This window comes from Elephas maximus, chromosome 19 (genome assembly GCF_024166365.1).
Source record: "Elephas maximus indicus isolate mEleMax1 chromosome 19, mEleMax1 primary haplotype, whole genome shotgun sequence".
Taxonomy (NCBI): Eukaryota; Metazoa; Chordata; class Mammalia; order Proboscidea; family Elephantidae; genus Elephas; species Elephas maximus.
In genome coordinates, this window is record NC_064837.1 from 24963916 (window position 1) to 24984102 (window position 20187).

The following is a 20187-nucleotide window of genomic DNA, read 5'->3' on the forward strand; positions in this document are numbered from 1 at the left end:
CCCACTGAGGAGGTAGAATCTTCTCTGGTCCAGCAGGAGACTCCTTCTCAGCCCCCAGAGTCTCCTACCCAGGTGGAAACTTCCCCAAACCAGGAAGAGGTTCCATTTCAGAGTCCAGAGCCCCCTGAGAAGGTTGAACCTTCTCCAGCCCAGGAAGAGGCTCCAACTCAGTCTCCTGAGTCTCCTGTGCACGTAGAACCATCTCCAATCCAGCAAGAGTCCTCATCTCAGCCCCCACAGCCCCCTCAGGAAGTCGAACCTTCTCCAGCCCAGCAGGGGATCCCAACTCAGTCTCTTGAGCCCCCTATGCAGGTAGAACTTTCTCCAACCCAGCAAGAGGCTCCATCTCAGCCTTCACAGCCCCCTGAGGAAGTCCAGTCTTCTCCAGTCCAGCAGGAGGCTCCTGCTCTACCTCAAGAACCTCCTACAAATGTACAACCATCTTCAGTGCAGCAGGAGGTCCCAGCTGCACCTGCAGAAGTACCTAAGGACGTAGGGTCTTCTCCAGTTCAGAAGGAGGCCCCAGCTCTACCTCCAGAAATCCAACCACTTTCAGTCCAGCATACAGCCTCTTCCCAACCTCCAGAATCCCCTAAAGAGGTTGAACCTTCTCCAAGCCAACTGGAAGCCCCAGCCTCACCTCCAGAGCGCCCTAAGGAAGTGGAGTCTCCTCCAACCTTGCAAGAGGTTCCACCTCAGGCATCTGAGCCTTCTAAAGAGGCAGAACCTTCTCTAACTCAACAGGAGGCCCCAGTTCATCCTTCGGAACCCCCTAAGGAGGTAGAACATACTCCAGTCTGGCAGGGAGCTCCAGCACAGTCTTCAGAGCCTCCTAAGGTGGAGGGCTCTTCGACAACCCAACAGGTGACCCCAGCTCAACCTCTGGAGCCTCCTAAGGAGGTTGCAGCTCAACTTCCAGGGCTTCAAGAGGTGACAGTTTCCCCAACAGGTCAATATCATGCTCAGTATTTAAACTTACCCAAGATTACAGCTCAGTCTTTGGACCTGGAGCTTACCATAACTCCAGAACCCACGATGGAGGTTGAATATTCTACAACCCTGCAGAAGACCACAGTTCCTCCTACAAAGCAAGTCACCATTCAAACTTTGGACTTGGAGCTTTCCATATCACCAGAACCCAATACTCCAACCAAGCAGAGGACTCCAACTCGGCCTCCAGAGCCTCCTAAGGGGGTTGTAGCTCAACATCCAGCACATCATGAGGCGACAGTTTCACCTACTGGTCAGGATCAAGCTCAGCATTCAAACTTACCCAACGTCACAGTTAAACCTCTGGACCTGGAGCTTACCATAACCCCAGAACCCACTATGGAGGCTGAATATTCTACAGTCCTGCAGAATAATACAACTTCTTCTCCAGAGCGTCCCGAGGTGACATTACCACCTCCAGACCAGGTTCAGCCTCAGCATCCAAACCTGACTGAAGTTATATTTCAACCTTTGGACCTGGAACTTACAGTAACTCCTGAATTCACTTCAAAGACTGAACATCCTACAGCCCTGCAGGAGACCACACCTCCTCCAAAGCGAGTTACAGTTAAACCTTTGGATCTAGAACTTACTGTGTCCCCAGAACCCACTGTGGAGGTCACACATTCTACAGCCCTGCAGAACGCCACATCTCCTCCAAAGCGAGTTACAGTTAAACCTTTGGACCTAGAGCTTGCAGTAAGTCAGCAACCAGGGTCATTTGAGGCGGTTGTTTTTCCCCCAGCGACTCAGCAATTATTGGTGCCTTCTGTAAATTACACCCCTGAAAGGGTTCAGAAAGCTCTCACAGAGCAACAGGAACAGAAGGCCATCACACATCACCCCCTAGAAAGGACAGAAATGGCTCTAGATGAGCTACAGGAACAGAATGCTGTTATACATTACACCCCAAAAAGGGCACCAATGCCTTTCACTGTGCAGTGGGAACAGAACGCCACCAACGGAATGAGCATATGCGAGCTCTGTGTCTGCCAAGGTGAAACGCTGTCCTGTACTGGCCTCCGCCCAGAGAAGAGGTTCCACAGAGTGCCTGTGCCAGAGCCCAACGAGTACAATGGCACCTTCACGGTCTTGTAAGCATTGCCTTTCCTCATTTGTCCTCTGCACTCTGCTTAACATGACAGCCTTTTCCTTCAAGCCTTCCTGGGCTCCCTCATCTTCCCAACCCATTATGAACGACTTTTTTTTTACCTTTTGTTTGTCAACTTTTCCTTATCCTCATTCTTCTGCTACTATCGTGCCCACTTCCCCAGGCTTTTGCTTGTGATTGCCCTTATTATTTTTCCTTACCCATTCTTCTTTAGCCCCATCATTTCATGCCTCAACCTCTGCTCTATTCCCAGTTTTGCTCCATCCTCTTTATAGGATTGTGTTCCTTTTTCCATCCTATTGGTGAGGATACAACAAAGTGGTTAAAGAGAAAGATTCTGGAGCCAAACTGCCTGGGTTTGAACCCAGCCCTGTGACTCAATTTACTGATCTGTAAAATTACTATTCCATAGGGTTATTGTGAAATTTCAATAAGTTCATACATGTTAAGCATTTATATCGGCACCTAGCATATGTGAATGTTAGCTATTATTATTTTATCCCTCAGGTCCAGATTGATCTTTGACCCTGAATTTACATATAAGTTGTTGTTGTTGTTGTTAGGTACCATCGAGTCAGTTCCAACTCACAGCGACCCTATGCACAACACAACGAAACACTGCCCGGTCCTGTGCCATCCTTACAATCGTTGTTATTCTTGAGGTCATTGTTGCAGCCACTGTGTCAATCTACCTCGTTGAAGGTCTCCCTCTTTTCCGCTGACCCTGTACTCTGCCAAGCATGACGTCCTTCTCCAGCAACTGATCCCTCCTGACAAATGTCCAAAGTATGTAAGATGCAGTCTCGCCATCCTTGCTTTTAAGGAGCATTCTGGTTGAAAAAAAAAAAAAATTGTTCTTCTAAGACAGATTTCTTCGTTCTTCTCGCATTCCATGGTATATTCAATTTCTTCACCAACACCACAATTCAAAGGCGTCAATTCTTCTTCGGTCTTCCTTATTCACTGTCTAGCTTTCACACATGTATGATGCAGTTGAACATACCATGGCTTGGGTCAGGCGCACCTTAGTCTTCAAGGTGACATCTTTGTTCTTCAACACTTTGAAGAGGTCCTTTGCAGCAGATTTACCCAATGCACTGTGTCTTTTGATTTCTTGGCTGCTGCTTCCATGGCTGTTGATTGTGGATCCAAGTAAAATGAAATTCTTGACAACTTCAATCTTTTCTCTGTTTATCATGATGTTGTTCATTGGTCCAGTTGGGGAGGATTTTTGTTTTCTTTATGTTGAGGTGTAATCCATACTGAAGGCTGTGGTCTTTGATCTTCATTAGTAAGTGCTTCAAGTCCTCCTCACTCTCAGCAAGCAAGGTTGTGTCATCTGTATAATGCAGATATAGCACCTGTTCTGTGCCCAATCCAGGGCTAGGCGCTGTATGTAGGAGCCACAGAAGTATAGGACATTAGCTTCGGAAGATAACAACGATAAATGGGCGAAAAAGAGTATACATGAAAAGGGAAGTGGCGCATAATTATGTAGTAAAAGAGCTGCAGACCATAGGTGGGATAATTCACCACAATCCGTAATCGTTTGCATGTGGAGGACAGAGAAAGCTGCATGGGCAAGATAAAACTTTAGCTAAAAGAGTGACAGAAACCAAAACGTGGTGCCGTTGAGTTGATTCCGACTCATAGAGACCCTATAGGCGAGAGTAGCACTGCACCATAGGGTTTCCAATGAGTGGCTGGTGGATTCGAGCTGCTGGCCTCTTGGTGAGCAGGAAACTCTTAACCACTGCACCACCAGGGCTCCAAAGAGCGACTAGGATTTGCTAAATAGAGAAAAACAGGGAATACAGCCTAGGAAAAGGCATGGCTGCAGGAATGGTCAGGATTTAGTAGACCAGCCTGGCTACAAAAAATTGGGTTAGGAAGCAATGCAAAATGAGATTGTGAAAAACGTTGAATATCAGCTACAGAGGTTTGGAAGTTACACTGAGAGATATGGAGAGCCATTGCAAGTTTTCAAGCAAGAGGGATAAGTAATTAAAACAGGAAAATTATTTTAGAATCCAAGTGTAGGGCCGCCTGGAGAAGAAAACTTGATTCAGGGAGACCGAATAGGAAGGTCTAGCAAAACCTGTGAGCAAAGCAAAAAGGGGCTGAATCAGAGCAGTTGTGTTAGGAATGGAAAGAGAATCCTGGGAGCACTTCAAAAAAAAGGACAGGATTTGATGATGGACTAGAGAGTTGGGGAAGCAGTGTACATGAAAGAGAAAAACTCAAATACGACTCCAAAGTTTCTGCCCTGCACGATTAGCAAACTGGTAGAACACACAGATGGAGATCCATCAGTCAGGAAGGAGAGCCAGTTTGGGGAAGTTGAGTTCAGTTTCAGGCATCCTTTGCTGGTGAGAATAAAACAATCAGAAAGTTTCTGGTGGAGTGGAAATGTCCACCAGGCAGATGGGCAGGCAACTTAACTGTTTTGACTTAATTTCAAGTGCCACCTATTTGACTTTATAAACTGACTAGGTAAGTTGTTGCTGAGGGAAAAGGACAGAGTTGAAGGAAAGAGTCACAGTTATTTACAGAGTTAGTGGTTGAAACCACACCTCGGGAATTTAACAACTTATTTTAAACTTATGTCATTCGTGGATACATTTCCACAGTATAACAATTTTAAAAAGCGTCACAGAAGAATATAGCATAAAATGTGAAAGTCCCCTCCCCTTCCCCTTCCCACCCTTCTCCCTGAGTATGTGTCCTTCCTTCCAGTCTCTTCCCTTTGCATTTACATACATATACGTGTTTACATACATATTCCTGTTTTTCTAAGGAGGTAATTTTTTTTTTTTTTAAGACAATACTTCTTGCTCAGCAGTGATTCTCAGTTTTTCGTTAAGCAGTATGCCTAAGAGATCTTTCCACTCCAGTCCATTGGTTCTTCTAGTTTCTAATGGCCTTTATCCTTCCACCACCTGGAGAGGTTTCAACAGCGGGCCTTTCACCCAATCTCTGGCATTGCCAGCAAGCATTATCTGTGTGCATATTTGCTGATAATGATAAAGGAGGAGAATTGGGCAGATAGGAAGTTCAGGTTCTGAGCAGTTGGCCTTATCATTTGTGCCACTGCCCCCCACAGTCTGTCTGTCTGAATTGAACCAATTTGGCAGCTGACAGCCGTGGAAGTTAGAAAGCTGATATTTTCTGCATCTGAATATTTCCGGGAAGGTTGCCATGATTCTTTAGTTATTCTGTTCATTCGTATTCCTACATATTGAAAGATATGACCTGTGTTTCTTCACAGAAATTTCCAAGGAAACTCTATTTCTTATATTGAGGAAAATATTTGGAAGGCATACCGTTGGACTGAGAAACTGTGAGTATATCCTCTCCAAATACGAATACAGAAAGCTAACTACATTATAAGAGCCTTCTTGGTCCAGAGTTTTGATGTCAATACCTCTGAGAAAAGATGTTTTCCTCTCTCCATATTCCAAACTGACTTCTATTGATTACCTCTATGGTGATTTTTAAAATTGAATTTGGTGGATTGTCTTTAAAACAAGTAAGATGCAATTTAAATTTATCTCTCATTTGATAAATAATACATGATCCTCTTCTCTGTGTATAACACTGAAATAACAGGTATCGTGAGAACTCTCCTTGTTCCCTAACGCCCCACCCCTGAGTGACCACTTCTCTGAGTTCTGTGTACATCTTTCTGGATCATATTCCACGCATTTGCCTACATCCATATTGACATATAGCAGAGTAGGGTTATTGTGCGTGTGTGTTTTCTTTTTGCCTTTTTCTTCCAGTAGACTTTCTTTTTTTTAAGGGCAAGGATGTTTATTGGAGCACTTTTGAGGGAGGGGTTGATTTTGTTTTCTTGAAAGTACAGAGGAACTTTATCTTATATGTATAAAAATACAATCGGAGGACTTCACAGTCCTGTGGATGGAATCCCATAGATGAAGTCTGGGAAGCCCTATAGCTTTTCCGGTCACTGAGATAATAAAATTCCTCTGATCACTTTCAGTCCCAAGAACAGTGCTAGTTCCAGTCCAGTGTCTCAGTCACATAAGTCTATACTCTCAAAGAATTGAAAACTTCTCCTTTCCCCCAGCCTGAGCCTTTCTTTAAACCTAGATGCTTACAATGTGAAGAGGGGTCCTGGCTGGCTTCTTCTCTGTTTCCTTGCCCATATCTCTCATTCTCCATCCCTCCATTCAGCTGGCTGCCTCTGGCTTCTTAAAAGTTGGTGAGGAGACTGGTGGAGACGAAGGGGCTGATATCCTCTGGTAGTGGTGCCCTCTGGGTGTTGCATCTCCCATGAGGGATTCCTCGCTTCCTGGGTTTCTCAAAAATAGCACCACTGGAGTTGTCCAGCTGTCACTCCCTTGCCCTGGTGGTGCTTCTTCTCCAGCTGGCTTCTCATGAAGACCCCTCAGCTTCCACATACAACTGTATGATGCCAGCTTCTTTCTGCTGAGGCTGTCCTTACCTCCAGGAGGAACCAATAACAATGGCGCCCTTTTTAAAGGTCCATCGGTAGAGTCCATTTCTGGCCCATAGAACACAAGGAGATTAGTTAACATTTTTATAAAATTATTTTATCATATCATATGCTCTAAGTATATGTTAATTGTATAACTCATTCAGCTTGTAGAAAATGGCATAGAATCTAATCGGCAAAGCTAGTCCTCACTGTCAAACACATCAGCCAAATGAGATTTGCTTTCTTTTAGGAAAAAGTCCAATTTCATTTTTTTTTAAAACAGACTTTTTTCTTTTTGGAGCAGTTTTAGGTCTACAGAGAAATGGCACAGAAAGTACAGAGTTCCCAAACAGCCGCTACCCCTGCTCGTTGTTTCTCCTACTAACGCCTTATATGCCTGTGATACACTTGTTACAATTGAGGAATCCCTATTGATGCATCACTATTAACTAAAGTTCATATTTTACGTTAGGGTTCACTCTTCCTATTGTGCAGTCTTGTAGTTTTCACAAATGCCTAATGCCCTCTGTGCATCATTATAGTATCACACAGAATAGTTTCATTGTCCTAAAAATGCCCTGTGGTCCACCTGTTCATCCTCTCACCCTCCCCCTGAACCCTGAACCATGGATCGTTTTATTATCTCTCTAGTTTTTCTTTTCTAGAATGTCAAGTAGTTGAAATCATACAGCATGTAGCTTTTTCAGACTGGCTGCTTCCTTCACCTAGCAGTGTGTGGTTAGGGTTCCTCCATGTCTTTTCATAGCTTGCTAGCTCATTTCATCACTGAATAATACCCCATTGTATGGATGCACCACAGTTTGTTTATTAATTCCTCTAGAACAGCTTTCAAGTTTTAGCAATGATTAGTAAAGCTGCTATAAACATTCTTGTTCAGTTTTTTCTGTGGACATAAGCTTTTCAATTTATTTGGGTAAATACCCAGAAGTACATTAGCTGGGTTGTATGATAAGCCCGTATTTAGCTTTGTCAGAACCTGCAGGCTGTCTTCCAAAGGGGACATATCATTTTGCACTCCCACCAGCAATGACTGAGAGTTCCTGTTGCTCTATATCCTCTCCAGCATTTGGTGTTATCAGTGTTTTGGGTTTTAGCTATTCTAATATGTGTGTAGTGGCATCTGATTGATTTAATTTGCAATTCCTTGATGATATATGATGATGAGCTTTGGCCAGCTGTATATCTTCTTTGGTGAGGTATCTGTTCCGATCTTCTGCTGGATTGTTTGTTTTCTTATTGTTGAGTGTTAAGAGTTCTTTGTATGTTTTGGATACAAGTCCTTTACCAGATATGTGTTTTGCAAATACTTTCTCCCAGTCTGTGGCTTGACTTTTCACTCTCCTAGAGTGTCTTTACAGAAGCAAAGCTAGATAACTGGGAGCTCTTAAAAATCAAACAGCTATGCTCATCCAAAGACTTGACCAAAAGAGTAAAAAGATTACCTACAGACCGGGAAAAAGTTTTAGCTATGACGTTTCTGATCATTGTCTAATCTCTAAAATCTACATGATATTACAAAAACTCAACTACAAAAAGACAAATAACCCAATTAAAAAAATGGGCAAAGGATATAAACAGGCACTTCACTAAAGAAGACATTCAGGTAGCTAACAGATACATGAGGAAATGCTCATGATCTTTAGGCATTAGAGAAATGCAAATTAAAAGTACGATGAGATTCCATGTCACTCCAACAAGGCTGGCATTAATCCAAAAAAAAAAAATGATAAATGTTGGAGAGGTTGTGGAGAGAGTGGAACACTCATATACTGCTGGCGGGAGTGTAAAATAGGACAACCAGTTCAGAAATCGATTTGGTGCTTCCTTAAAAAGCTAGAAATAGAACTACCATACGTTCCAGCAATCCCACTCCCTGGAATATATTCTAGAGAAATAAGAGCCTTTACACAACCAGGTGTATGCACAGCCATGTTCATTGCAGCACTGTTTCCAATAGCAAAAAGATGGAAGCAACCAAGGTGCCCATCAACGGATGAATGGATAAATAAATTATGGTATATTCACACAATGGAATACAATAAATTGATAAAGAACAATGATGAATCCGTGAAACATTTCATAACATGGAGGAATCTGGAAGGCATTATGCTGAGTGAAATTACTCAGTTGCAAAAGGACAAATATTGAGGAGACCACTATTATAAGAACTTGAAAAATAGTTTAAACAGAAAAGAAAATATTCTTTGATGGTTACGAGAGTAGAGAGGGAGGGAGGAAGAGGGGTTTTCATGAATTAGATAGTAGATAAGAACTATTTTAGGTGAAGGGAAAGACAACACACAGTACTGGAGAGGTCAGCACAACCAGACTAAACCAAAAGCAAAGAAGTTTCCTGAATAAACTGAATGCTTCAAAGGCCAGCGTAGTAGAGGCAGGTGTTTGGGGACCATGGTTTCAGGGGACATCTAAGTCAATTGGTATAATAAAATCTATTAAGAAAACATTCTGCATCCCACTTTGGAAAGTGGTGTCTGGAGTCTGAAATGCTAGCAAGCGGCCGTCTAAGATTCATCATTTGGTCTCAGCCATCCTGGAGCAGAGGAGAATGAAGAACACCAAAGACACAAGGTAATTATGAGCCCAAGAGACAGAGAGGGCCAAATAAACCAGAAACTACATCAGCCTGAGACCAGAAGAACTAGATGGTGCCCGGCTACAACCAATGACTCCCCGGACAACCCCTGAGGGAGCAGGAGAGCAGTGGGATGAAGACCTCAAATTCTCCTAAAAAGACCAGATTTAATGGTGTGACTGACTAGAAGGACCCCCAAAGTCATGGTACCCAGGCCTTCTGTTAGCCCAAGACAAGAACCATTCCCAAATTCAACTTTTCAGACAGGGATTGGACGGGACTATGGGGTAGAAAATGATATTGGTGAGAAGTGAGCTTCTTGGATCAAGTAGACACGTGAGACTATGTGGGCGGCTCCTGTCTGGAGGGGAGATGAGAAGGCAGAGGGGGTCAGAAGCTGGCCAAATGGACACGATAACAGTGAATAGAGGGACGGAATGTGCTGCCTCATTAGGGGAACAGCAACTAGAAGTAAATAGCAAGGTGTATAGAAATTTTTGGTATGAGAGACTGACTCGATTTGTAAACTTTCACTTAAAGCACAATAAAAATTTTTGAAATGTATCTTTTGTAGAGCAGAAGTTTTTTATTTTAATGAAGTCCAACTTGTGAATTTTTTCTTTTATCAATCTTACTTTTGATGCTGTATCTAAAAAGCTATGTCCAAACCCAAGTCACCTAGATTTTTTTCCTGTGTTATCTTTTAGAAGTTGTAACGTTTTGCATCTTATATTTAGGCCTGTGATTCATTTTGAGTTAATTTTTGGGAAAGTTTCAGGCTGTGTCATATTCATGCTTTTGCTTGTGCATGTTCAGCTGTCCCAGTACCATTTGTTAAAAAGACTATCCTTTCACTGTTGAGTTGCCTTTGCTCCTTTTGTCAAAGGTCAGTTGACTATATTTGCGTGGGTCAATTTATGGTCTCTATTCTGTTTCACTGATCTATTTTCCTATTCCTTCATCAATACCACACTGTCTTAATCACTGTAACTTTAGAGTAACTCTTGAAGTAGGATAATGCCAGTCCTCCAACTCTATTTTTCATTATTTGTTGGCCATTTCTTGGTCTCCTGCCTTGGTAAATCAGTTTGTCAATATCCACAAAATAGCTTGCTGAGATTTTGATTGGTATTGCATTGAATCTGTAGATGAAGTTGAGAAGAATTGCAACCTTAATAATACTAAGTCTTCCTATCCGTAAATGCCCTGGTGGCACAAAGGTTAAGAGCTCAGCTGTTAACCAAAAGGTCAGCAGTTCAAATCCATGAGCTGCTCCTTGGAAACCCTATGGGGCCGTTCTACCCTGTCCTATAGAGTTGCTGTGAGTCGGAATCAACTCGACAGCAATGGGTTGGGTTTGGTTTTCTTATCCATGAATGTGAAATATCCCTCCACTTATTTAGAAATTGAATTTCTTTCACCAGAGTCTAGTAGTTGTCCTCGTATAGATCTTGTATAAATTTTGTTAGATTTGTACCCAAGCATGTCATTTCTTTTAGTGCTAATGTAAATGGTATGATTTTACTTTAAAATTCCAGTTCTTTATTGCTGGTATATAGGGAAGTAATTGACCTTTGTATATTAACTTTGTACCCTGCAACCCTGCTATAATCACTTATTAGTTCCAAGTATTTTTCTGTCAATTCTTTGGGATTTCCTAGACAGTCATATCATCTGTGGATGAAGACAGTTTTATTTCTTTCTTCCGAAGACAGTTTTATTTCTTCCTTCTGAATCTGTATACCTTTTCTTTACATTAGCTAGAACTTACAATACAATGTCGATAGGAGTGGTGAGAGGGGACATCCCTGTCTTGTTCCTGATCTTAGGGGGAAAGCATCTAGTTTCTCCCCACTAAGTATTATGTTAGCTGTAGGGTTTTTGTAGATGTTCTTTATTCAGTTTAAAAAGTTCTCTTCTATTGCTAGTTTGCTGAGAGTCTATCATGGATGGGTGTTGGATCTTGTCAAATGATTTTTTTGCATCTATAAATATGATCATATGATTTTTCTTTAGCTTGTTGATACGATGAACTATATTAATTGATTTGCAAATGTTAAACTGGCCTTGCACAGCTAGGATAAACCCCACTAGGTCATGGTGTATAATTCTTTTTCTACATTGTTGGATTCAATTTGCTAATATTTTGCTGAGGATCTTTGCATCTATGTATATGAGAGACATTGGTGTGTAATTTTCCTTCCTAGTAATGTCTTTGGTTTTGGTATTAGGGCAATACTGGCCTCATAGAATGAGTTAAGAAGTGTTCCTTCCTCTTCTATTTTTTGGAAGAGTTTTAGAAGGATTGGTATTAATTATTCTTTAAATATTTATAGAATTCAACAATAAAACCATCTGGGCCTGGTGCTTTCTATTTTGGAAGGTTATTAGTTGTTGATTAATTTTCTTTCATGGATATAGGACTGCTCAGACTGTCTATTTCTCCTTGTATGAGTTTTGGTAGCTTGTGTCTTTCTAGAGATTGCTCCATTTCATCTAAGTTATCACATTTTCACAGTATTCCTTTATGATCCTTTTAATGTCCATAGGGAGTTCTGATGGCACAGTAGTTAAGAGCTCAGCTGCTTACTAAAAGGTCGGCAGTTCAAATCCACCAGCCACTCCTCAAAAACACTATGGGGCAGTTCTGCTCTGTCCTGTAGAGTTACTGTGAGTTGGAATCAACTCAACAGCAATGGGTTTGGTTTTGTTTTTGGTTTAATGTTCATGGGATCAGTCGTGATGGCCCCTCTTTCATTTCTAATATTAATAATTTGTCTTCTTTCTTTTTTTCTTGGTTAGTCTGCCTAGAGGCTTATCAATTTTAGTGATCTTTTCAAAGAACCAGCTTACAGTTTCATTGATTTTCCTTATTCTTATTTCCACTTCATTGGTTTCTGCTCTGATTTTTATTATTTCTTTTCTTCTGCTTACTTCAGATTTTTTTTTCTTTTCTAATGTATGCATTCAATGCTATACATTTTCCTCTAAGCACTGCTGTCTTAGTTATCTAGGGCTCCTATAACAGAAGTAACTTACCTGAATGGAAATTCATTCCGTCTCAATCTAGGAGGCTAGAAGTCTGAATTCAGAGTGCCAGTTCCCGGGGAATGCTTTCTCTGTCTGTTGGTCCTGTGGGAAGGTCCTGGTCATCAATCTTCCCCTGGTTGAGGAGTTTCTCAGGACAGGGACCATGGGGCCAGAGGATGTGCTCTGCTCCTGGTGTTTCTTTCTTGGTGGCTTTCTTGGAGGCATGAGGTCTCCCGTCTCTCTGTTCACTTCTCTCTTTTATATCTCAAGAGATATTGACTCCACATACAACCTAATCGTGTAAATTGTGTCCTGCCTCATTAACATAACTGCCTCTAACCCTGCCTCATTTACATTGTAGAGGTTAGGATTTACAACACATGGGTAATCACATCAGATTACAAAATGGAGGACAACCACACAATACTGGTAATCATGGCCTAGCCAAGTTGACACACATTTTGCAGAGACACAATTCAATCTAAAACAACTACTTTCACTGCATCTCCCAATTATTAGAAAATTTTATTTATTTTTGTTGTTGTTGTTGAGAATATACACAGCAAAAGATACACCAATTCAACAGTTTATAGATGCTCCATTTAGTGACATTGATTACATTTTTCAGTTGTACAACCATTTTCACCCTCCTTTTCTGAGTTTTTGCTCCCTCATTAACATAAGTTCAGTGCCCCCTAAGGTTCCTATCTAATTTTTCAAGTTGCTGTTCTCAAATTGATCCCATATAGATAGTTCTTAAAAGAGCAGAATGCTCAAAGCATACATTTTTTACTAGTTAAGCTAAACTACTGTTTCATTTTAAGGAGATTTCAGGGACATTTCTGACTTAAGGTTTAAAGATTATCTCAGAGCAATATTTTCAGGGGTTCCTCCAAACTTCATGGCTCCAAGAAGTCTGGAATCCATGACAATTTGAAATTCTTTTCTGCATTTTCTCCCTTTTGATCAGGATTCTTCTATGGAATCTTTGATCGAAATCTTCAGTAACGTCAGCCAGACACCATTTAATTCTTGGCTCATGGCAATGGAAGCAGTTGTTAATGGAGGCAATTAGCCACACATTCCATTTCCTCCTTCTATTCCTGACTCTCCTTCTTCTTCTGTTGCTCCAGACAAATAGGGTCCAATTGCTGTACCTTGGATGGCTGCTTGCAAGCTTTTAAGACACCAGGCTCTACGCAGTGAACTAAGAGGTAGAACAGGAGCGCTATACATGTTATTATGCCAATTAGCTGGAATGTCCTATGAAACCCAGATCCTAGGCCACCAAATCCCATGAGGTTTTTGGCTGTACATAAGCAGCCTCAGTAACTACTTTTTTTTTTTGTCATTGTAAATAGATCTATTACAGAACTTTTGTCACTTCAACTTTTTCCAGGTGCTGAACTTCTTGACAGAAATTACAATAATTGACTGTGCAACCCTATCCTTAATCAATGGGGTATTTCCATCACAATTAACTTCCCTTTTCCCCGTCCCTCCCACTCTTGTTGCTGTTGTTAGGTGTCCTCAAGTCAGTTCGGACTCATAGTGACCCTCTGTACAACAGAACGAAACACTGCTCATTCCTGCACCATCCTCACAATCATTGCTATGCTTGAGCCTATTGTTGTAGTCACTGTGTCAATCCATCTCATTGAGGATCTTCCCCTTTTTCACTGACCCTGTACTTTACCAAACATGATGTCCTTCTCCAGGGACTGATAACTTGTCCTGATAACATGTCCAAAGTATGTGAGATGCAGTCTCGCCATCCTGGCAGTCCATAGTATACTCCGTATTCTTTGACAACACCACAATTCAAAGGCATCAATTCTTCTCTAGTCTTCCTTATTCATCGTCCAGCTTTCACATACATATGAGGCAATTGAAAATACCATGCCTTGGGTCAGGTTCACCTTAGTCTTCAAGGGGACATCTTTGCTTTTTAACACTTTAAAGAGGTCTTTTGCAGCAGATTTGCCTAATGCAACGCGTCTTTCGATTTTTTGACTTCTGCTTCCATGGATGTTGATTGTGGATCCAAGTAAAATGAAATCCTTGACAACTTCAATCTTTTTCCATTGATCATGATGTTGCTTATTGGTCCAGTTGTGAACATTTTTGTTTTCTTTATGTTGAGGTGTAATCCATACTGAAGGCTGTGGTCTTTGATTTTCATCGATAAGTGCTTCAAGTCCTCTTCACTTTCATCAAGCAAGGTTTTGTCAGCTGTATAACAGAAGTTGTTAATGAGTCTTCCTCCAGTCCTGATGCCACATTCTTCTGCATATACTGCAGCTCCTGGGATTATTTTGCACAGTGTATAGACTGAATAGTTATGGTGAAGGATTACAACCCTGATGCACACCTCTCCTGACTTTAAATCACTCATTTTTTTAAATGTCTAGTGTTTTTTTATTCTGTCTGCTTACATTACTCACCTCGCATGTCATCCACTTTTTCCACTAGAACCATTAGCATATTAATCGTAGTTTTTTTTAAATCTCTAGGTTGATAAGCCCAAATATCAGCTATATCTGAATGTGGCTCTGATGCTTGTCCTGCATCTTCCGACTCTGTTTTTTGCTTTTTTAGCATGCCTTGTAATTTTTGCTGAAACTGAATATGATATATCAGGTAAAAGGAATGGAGATTCTTTTAGCTGCAATTTCCTGTAAAACCCTGTTGAAGTTCATGTGGTGGTAAGGTGTGAGGGAAGAGGAAGTGTTCTCTAATTCTATGATTCAGTCTCAGTTTCTTAGTGAGCCAGTGTCCCTGGGTTGTGACCTTCACAAGTGCTTCTCAGCTTTTTTCCTTCAGCCTTTAGATGAACCAAGAGGGCTAGAGGGGGCTACAGTTGGGTATTTTCCTTCCCCCACTTCAAAGGCCAGAAGGCAACTGGAGTTGCTAATCTCTTTCGTTCACATGGAAAAGGGTAGAGGGAGTTGGAGTTGAGTATTTCGCTTCGTCTATTTTGATTAACCAGTACCAGTTGTCATGAAGTCACTTGTGACTCATGGTGATCCCACGTGTGTCGAAGTAGAGCTGTGCTCCGCAAGTTGTTTTTCAATGGCCAATTTTACATTATGAAGATCATCATGCCTTTCTTTTATGATTCCTCTGGGTGGACTAGAACCTCCAACATTTTAGTTAGTTTTAAGCTTTTACACCACCCAGGGACTCCCCACTTTGGTTAGGCTCAGATGGAACCCACATTGACTAGTCTGTGGTAAAGTAATAGCCCTTGAGGGCAGGTTGTTGTTAAGGAGACCAGAGCCCTATTTCGTCATGGCAGCTTCTCCCCTCTTCTTTCGGGAATCATGAGGGGATTTTCCTGAGATTCACAGTGAGAACCTGGTAGTGCTCCTGGAATTAAAACTCCCAGAAACGCGCCCCCCTCTCTCCCCAAGGCTGGGCCTCCAGGAGGTGTCTTTCAAACTAGTCTACACTAGTCTCCAGAAATTAGTCAATTACTCTTGAAGTATTTCCACCTGATGCTGGGTCCAGCAGAAACTAGGACCCAGCATCAGGTAGAAAGTGATTCTCTGTATCAGCCTGTCTTTCTCTCCAGTTCTCTCTGCTGATCTTAGAAACTTATAAGAGCTCAGCAGTCACATGTGGCTAGTGGCTCCCTTATTGGACTTCCAGCAGTAAGGCATTAAAATGAACCAACCTCAGCTACAGGCAACAACATAATGAATTTTACAAACATAGCGCTGAGTGAAAGAAACGAAATAGAAATATGTGTCTATGATTCCATTTAAAGTTCAAGAAGAAGTAAAATTAAGCCATGTTGTTTGTGGTTGACATATATCAGGTAAAACTGTATTTAAAAAGCAAGGAAATTATTATCATCAAAGTCAGGATAGTGGTTACCTATAGGAGTCAGAGACAGGGTTGTGATTGGAAAAGGGCACACTGGGGGCTTCTGGGATGCTGACAGTATTCTTTCCTGACATGAATGATGTTATATGGTGTTTGCTTTATAATCATTAAACTAAACATGTTTTATGTACTTTATGCACATTTCAGTTCTCAAAAAAATGAATGGGGAAAGAGTCAAATGGCTTCACTTGCAGCCCTCACATAGCTCCATGTTGGGCTTTCATAATGAGGTTTGGGAAGAGAGCCAGGGAAATGGCAGTTCTGCCAATCTTGGTGCCACCCAGAGTTGAATTCTAACAGAGACTTTGTGATCTAGAGAGGAAGCATTAAATATATGACTTCGTGGGAAGAGTGGATAGGGTTGTGTGGGGTGGGGGTAGAGGAGACAGAAGCAGGGAGATGGATACAAAGGAGGACAGGAGAAGAAAGTTTTCAATAAAATCAAAAGAGGTCACCATCCCTAAATTAAATAGAAATTAGAGTATTTAGGTGGACCATTACCTGGTTTCTCCCACATAGAATAGTCCTAGGTAGCAAACAGTTGTAGCTAATTTGCGTTAGATCCACAAATAACCTTTTCATTTTCCAGAATTCTCAGTGAAAATTCTTTGACCGAATTACGTAAGGATTCATTTGAAGGCCTGCTATCCCTCCAGCATTTGTAAGTTAGTCAGTTAATCATATTTATTTCTGAGTTTTTAGTTATATGTAAAATGAATAAGGAGCTTGGATAAGGTAATCTCTACATTTTTCTTTCAGCAATATAATTCTGCAATTTTGTAAGTCTGTAGGGTCCCAGCCCATCTCTGGCATTAAATATCTCCTGTCCATTTCCAGTTTTAATTATAGAGACAAATGACAGATAAAAAAGTCTTTAGTTACAGAGGAAAAGTGGCAATAAGGTCTGAGTAATTACAGACACCCATATGAACTTTGTTTTGTAAGTGTCCATATATACTATCTGTTTATATTTAGTCTGTAGCTTATGGTCTGTTTTTAGAGATCCCACAAGCTAAGAATGATTTTTTGCATTTTTAAAGGATTTTGAAGAAAAAAAACTATGAGAGAGAGGTTGTCTGTGGTCTGCAAAGCCTAAAATATTTACTATCTGGCCTTGTAGAAAACATTCAAAAAAGTTGGTTTAATAGAACAAGAGGAATTAAGATTAACCTTTGTTTGTTGCCTAAAGGACAAGAAAATATAGAATACCTACATTAATTTGAAGGCCATTAACCCAAAATATTTTGATAATTGAATTAAGTCAGCATTTAAATATTAAATATGTAACTAAACAGTTGAATTATGTAAACAATACTATAAATAACATAGTTAGCTACCAAGGACTGCTGTTAAGGATTTCAAGGTAGGAATTATTTTACCATATTACAAATAAATGTTTCAAATGATGGTTAATTAGTATAGCTAGAAATGTTCACCCTAAGTAAACATATCAGAAATGCCCCTAACCCTTTACTAAATACAAAATAAAAAATCTCTCCAGCCCTTTTGCCAAGGAGGGAATACTTGCGTGGTATTTATACCTGTTTAGAGATAACGAGATACTATGTCCTTTGCTATAAAAGCTTGATTTTTATCCTTTGTCCATGAAGCCTAGAGTTGTATGCATCATGAACCCTTATTAAGCTATTTCGATGATGCTCTTTAGCAAATGGATTCTTCTTATAAGTTTAGAAGGCTTAAGAGAATTGGGGATAAAAAGCCTGACATGATACTAAAAGTAGTCATTTAAATTATCAAACCTTTTAGGCCTTAGTGGGACAACCAGTTTTGCATCGATCTTCTTGGGCACCTATGGCACCTGGGCTCCCAAATCTTATAAACACAATTTGGAGAAAAACAAATGAGTTAACTGCTCAATGGAGCAGGCCCTTCCTTACTTCTACTTTGAAATACTTTGTAAGCTAGTTACTTCCTGTTAGTGTATCTATTCTCATCCATTAAAAAAATGTGAATCAGTATAAAAGTTAAAAACATTAAGTCAAGCACTGTGCCTAGGGTTGGTGGTTCAAAGATGTGTAAGACAGCGTTCCTAACCTTCTAGAAAGTCTTGATGTGGCAGGGGAAGCAAAGGCATAAACTCACACCATACCACAATAGGCTCTAAGTGGAGGGCTAAGTGCTGCAGAGGCACAGAAGAGCAATGAAGTAGTAAAAGTTAACTTCTTTCTAAATAGTCATTTTCCTTTCTCACTCCTTTGCTATTCATTCGTTTGGTAAATAATTGAGTTTGCCTTATGTCTATCTATCAGTTTTAAACATTGCAGGCAATACAGGTAAGCAAGATCTAGTCCATGCTTTCAAGGAGAAAATGGATTACAAAGATAACTATGTTAAAAAAAAAAGAAATAGATGTGGGCACTGAGAGGCATAAATTATTTCTGGAGCACAGAGGAGGGAGCGAAGGCTTCCATTTGGATCAGGGAAGATGTTTCTAGAGAAATGCCATTTGAACAGGACCTTGAAGGCCATTGGGTATCATCAGACAGACATGTTGGGAAGACTATTTATTCTAAGATTGCAAAAGGAGGGTGGGAAAAAGGCAAAGATAGGAAGTGGAATGTGGCTTTCAAGAACGTCAGGAGTACCTTTGGGTGAAAGTAGGGAGAGTAGGAGTTTGGAGCCAGATCTTCTAGGCTTTGCATGCCAAAGTAAGGAGTCACCATGGAGAACCATCTTATCACAGCAATGCTGTAGGACAAATGGTTCTCAAACTTTAGTGTGCATAACAATTAGGGCCTGTTAAAGCACAGATTCTGGGCTTTACCCCCATAATTACTGATTCAGTGGTCCAGAGTAGGGCCAAGAATTTGCTTCTTCAATAAGTTCCCAGGCAATGCTGGTCTTTCAGAACCACTGCTGCAGAGTTAATCTGTGTGCAGGATGCATTAGAAAGGGAGAGACTAGAGCTGAAACACCAGTCAGAAGATACTTATACCCATTTAGTAAAAAGTGAGGGACTAATGTGGGCTAAATGGAAATAAGAAGGTTAACTACAGTCAGGAATGAGAGTTTTCACATGAAAATCCACTTCTATGTTGTTTTTTTCCTGAGTCACCACTTTACAACTGCAGGAATTGCATTCATGGAACATTAAAAAAAAAAAAAAAAAACCCTTTGCCATCGAGTTGATTCTGACCCATAGCAACCCTACACGACAGAGTAGAACTGCCCCTTAGGGTTTCCAAGGAGCGGCTGTTGGATTCAAACTGCTGATCTTTTGCATAGCAACCATAGCTTGCTGTAGCTCTTAACCACTGTGCCACCAGGGCTCCCATGGAACATGAAGGCAATAGAAAACCAAACATAGATTTCTATTAATATGATAAAAGTTTATTCTAAATTATTTCAAAGTTCTGTATTTATTAGAGGAGTAACTCCCTTTCAAATCATGTCAAATTATGTTATTTCTTCTGGTATTGAGCTGCCTAGAAAAAGAGAACTGAGCCAGGAAGGTGTAAATGTGAGAATATTCTTTTAATATTATAAATTACAATAATAACAAGGAATAAAACTTTAAGCTCACTGAATCCAGATCTTAATGTGATGACAATAGGTCATCTAATCAATTGTCCTACTCTCAGGAAAGAGTACCTCCAAAATCTATCGAGATTCGTGGTTGTATGTTTTATTTATGAAGGTGAGACTCTTTCTTAGGAGAGATGAGGGCAGGGTTAGGGCCTTGGAAGGTTTAGAGAACAATTACTAAGGTTTACAGTTTAGATAAAAGCTTATTCAATATTATGCTGAACTCTGCCATTTATTCCTACTAATTTAATATCAAATAGCTAATGAGGCAATATTTTTCTTTTACTTTCCCTAGAGATTTATCCTGCAATAAAATACAGTCTATTGAAAGACGTACATTTGAACCACTACCTTTTTTACTGTCTGTGTAAGTTACAAATAAGACTTAATTCTATTTAGAATCTTTATAAAACCTAATTGTAAATCTTTTTGCTGTTCATTTTGAAGTCTTAAACTTGTGTTAGTGGAAAGCTACTAAAGTTATGTAGCAAATCCTTTTCCACTGTGGCAAAGATTAGTGGAAAATTATTACACAGATAAGAGGGA

General features: G+C 40.5%; 1 protein-coding gene across 2 annotated transcripts in view; it reads left to right on the top strand.

Moving 5' to 3' along the window:
- LOC126062124 (leucine-rich repeat-containing protein 37A2-like) overlaps positions 1-20187 on the top strand; it is a 289138-nt gene that overhangs the window by 116901 nt on the left and 152050 nt on the right. The window contains exon 1 of one of the 2 annotated variants that reach the window (XM_049859239.1): positions 1037-1437. The exons of the other annotated variant lie outside the window; for it this stretch is intronic. Within the exon in view, the coding sequence (XP_049715196.1) occupies positions 1330-1437 (108 nt within the window). The 5' untranslated portion in view covers positions 1037-1329. Of the gene's footprint in view, positions 1-1036; positions 1438-20187 lie in introns of those variants that run through there. 2 annotated transcript variants of the gene reach the window in all.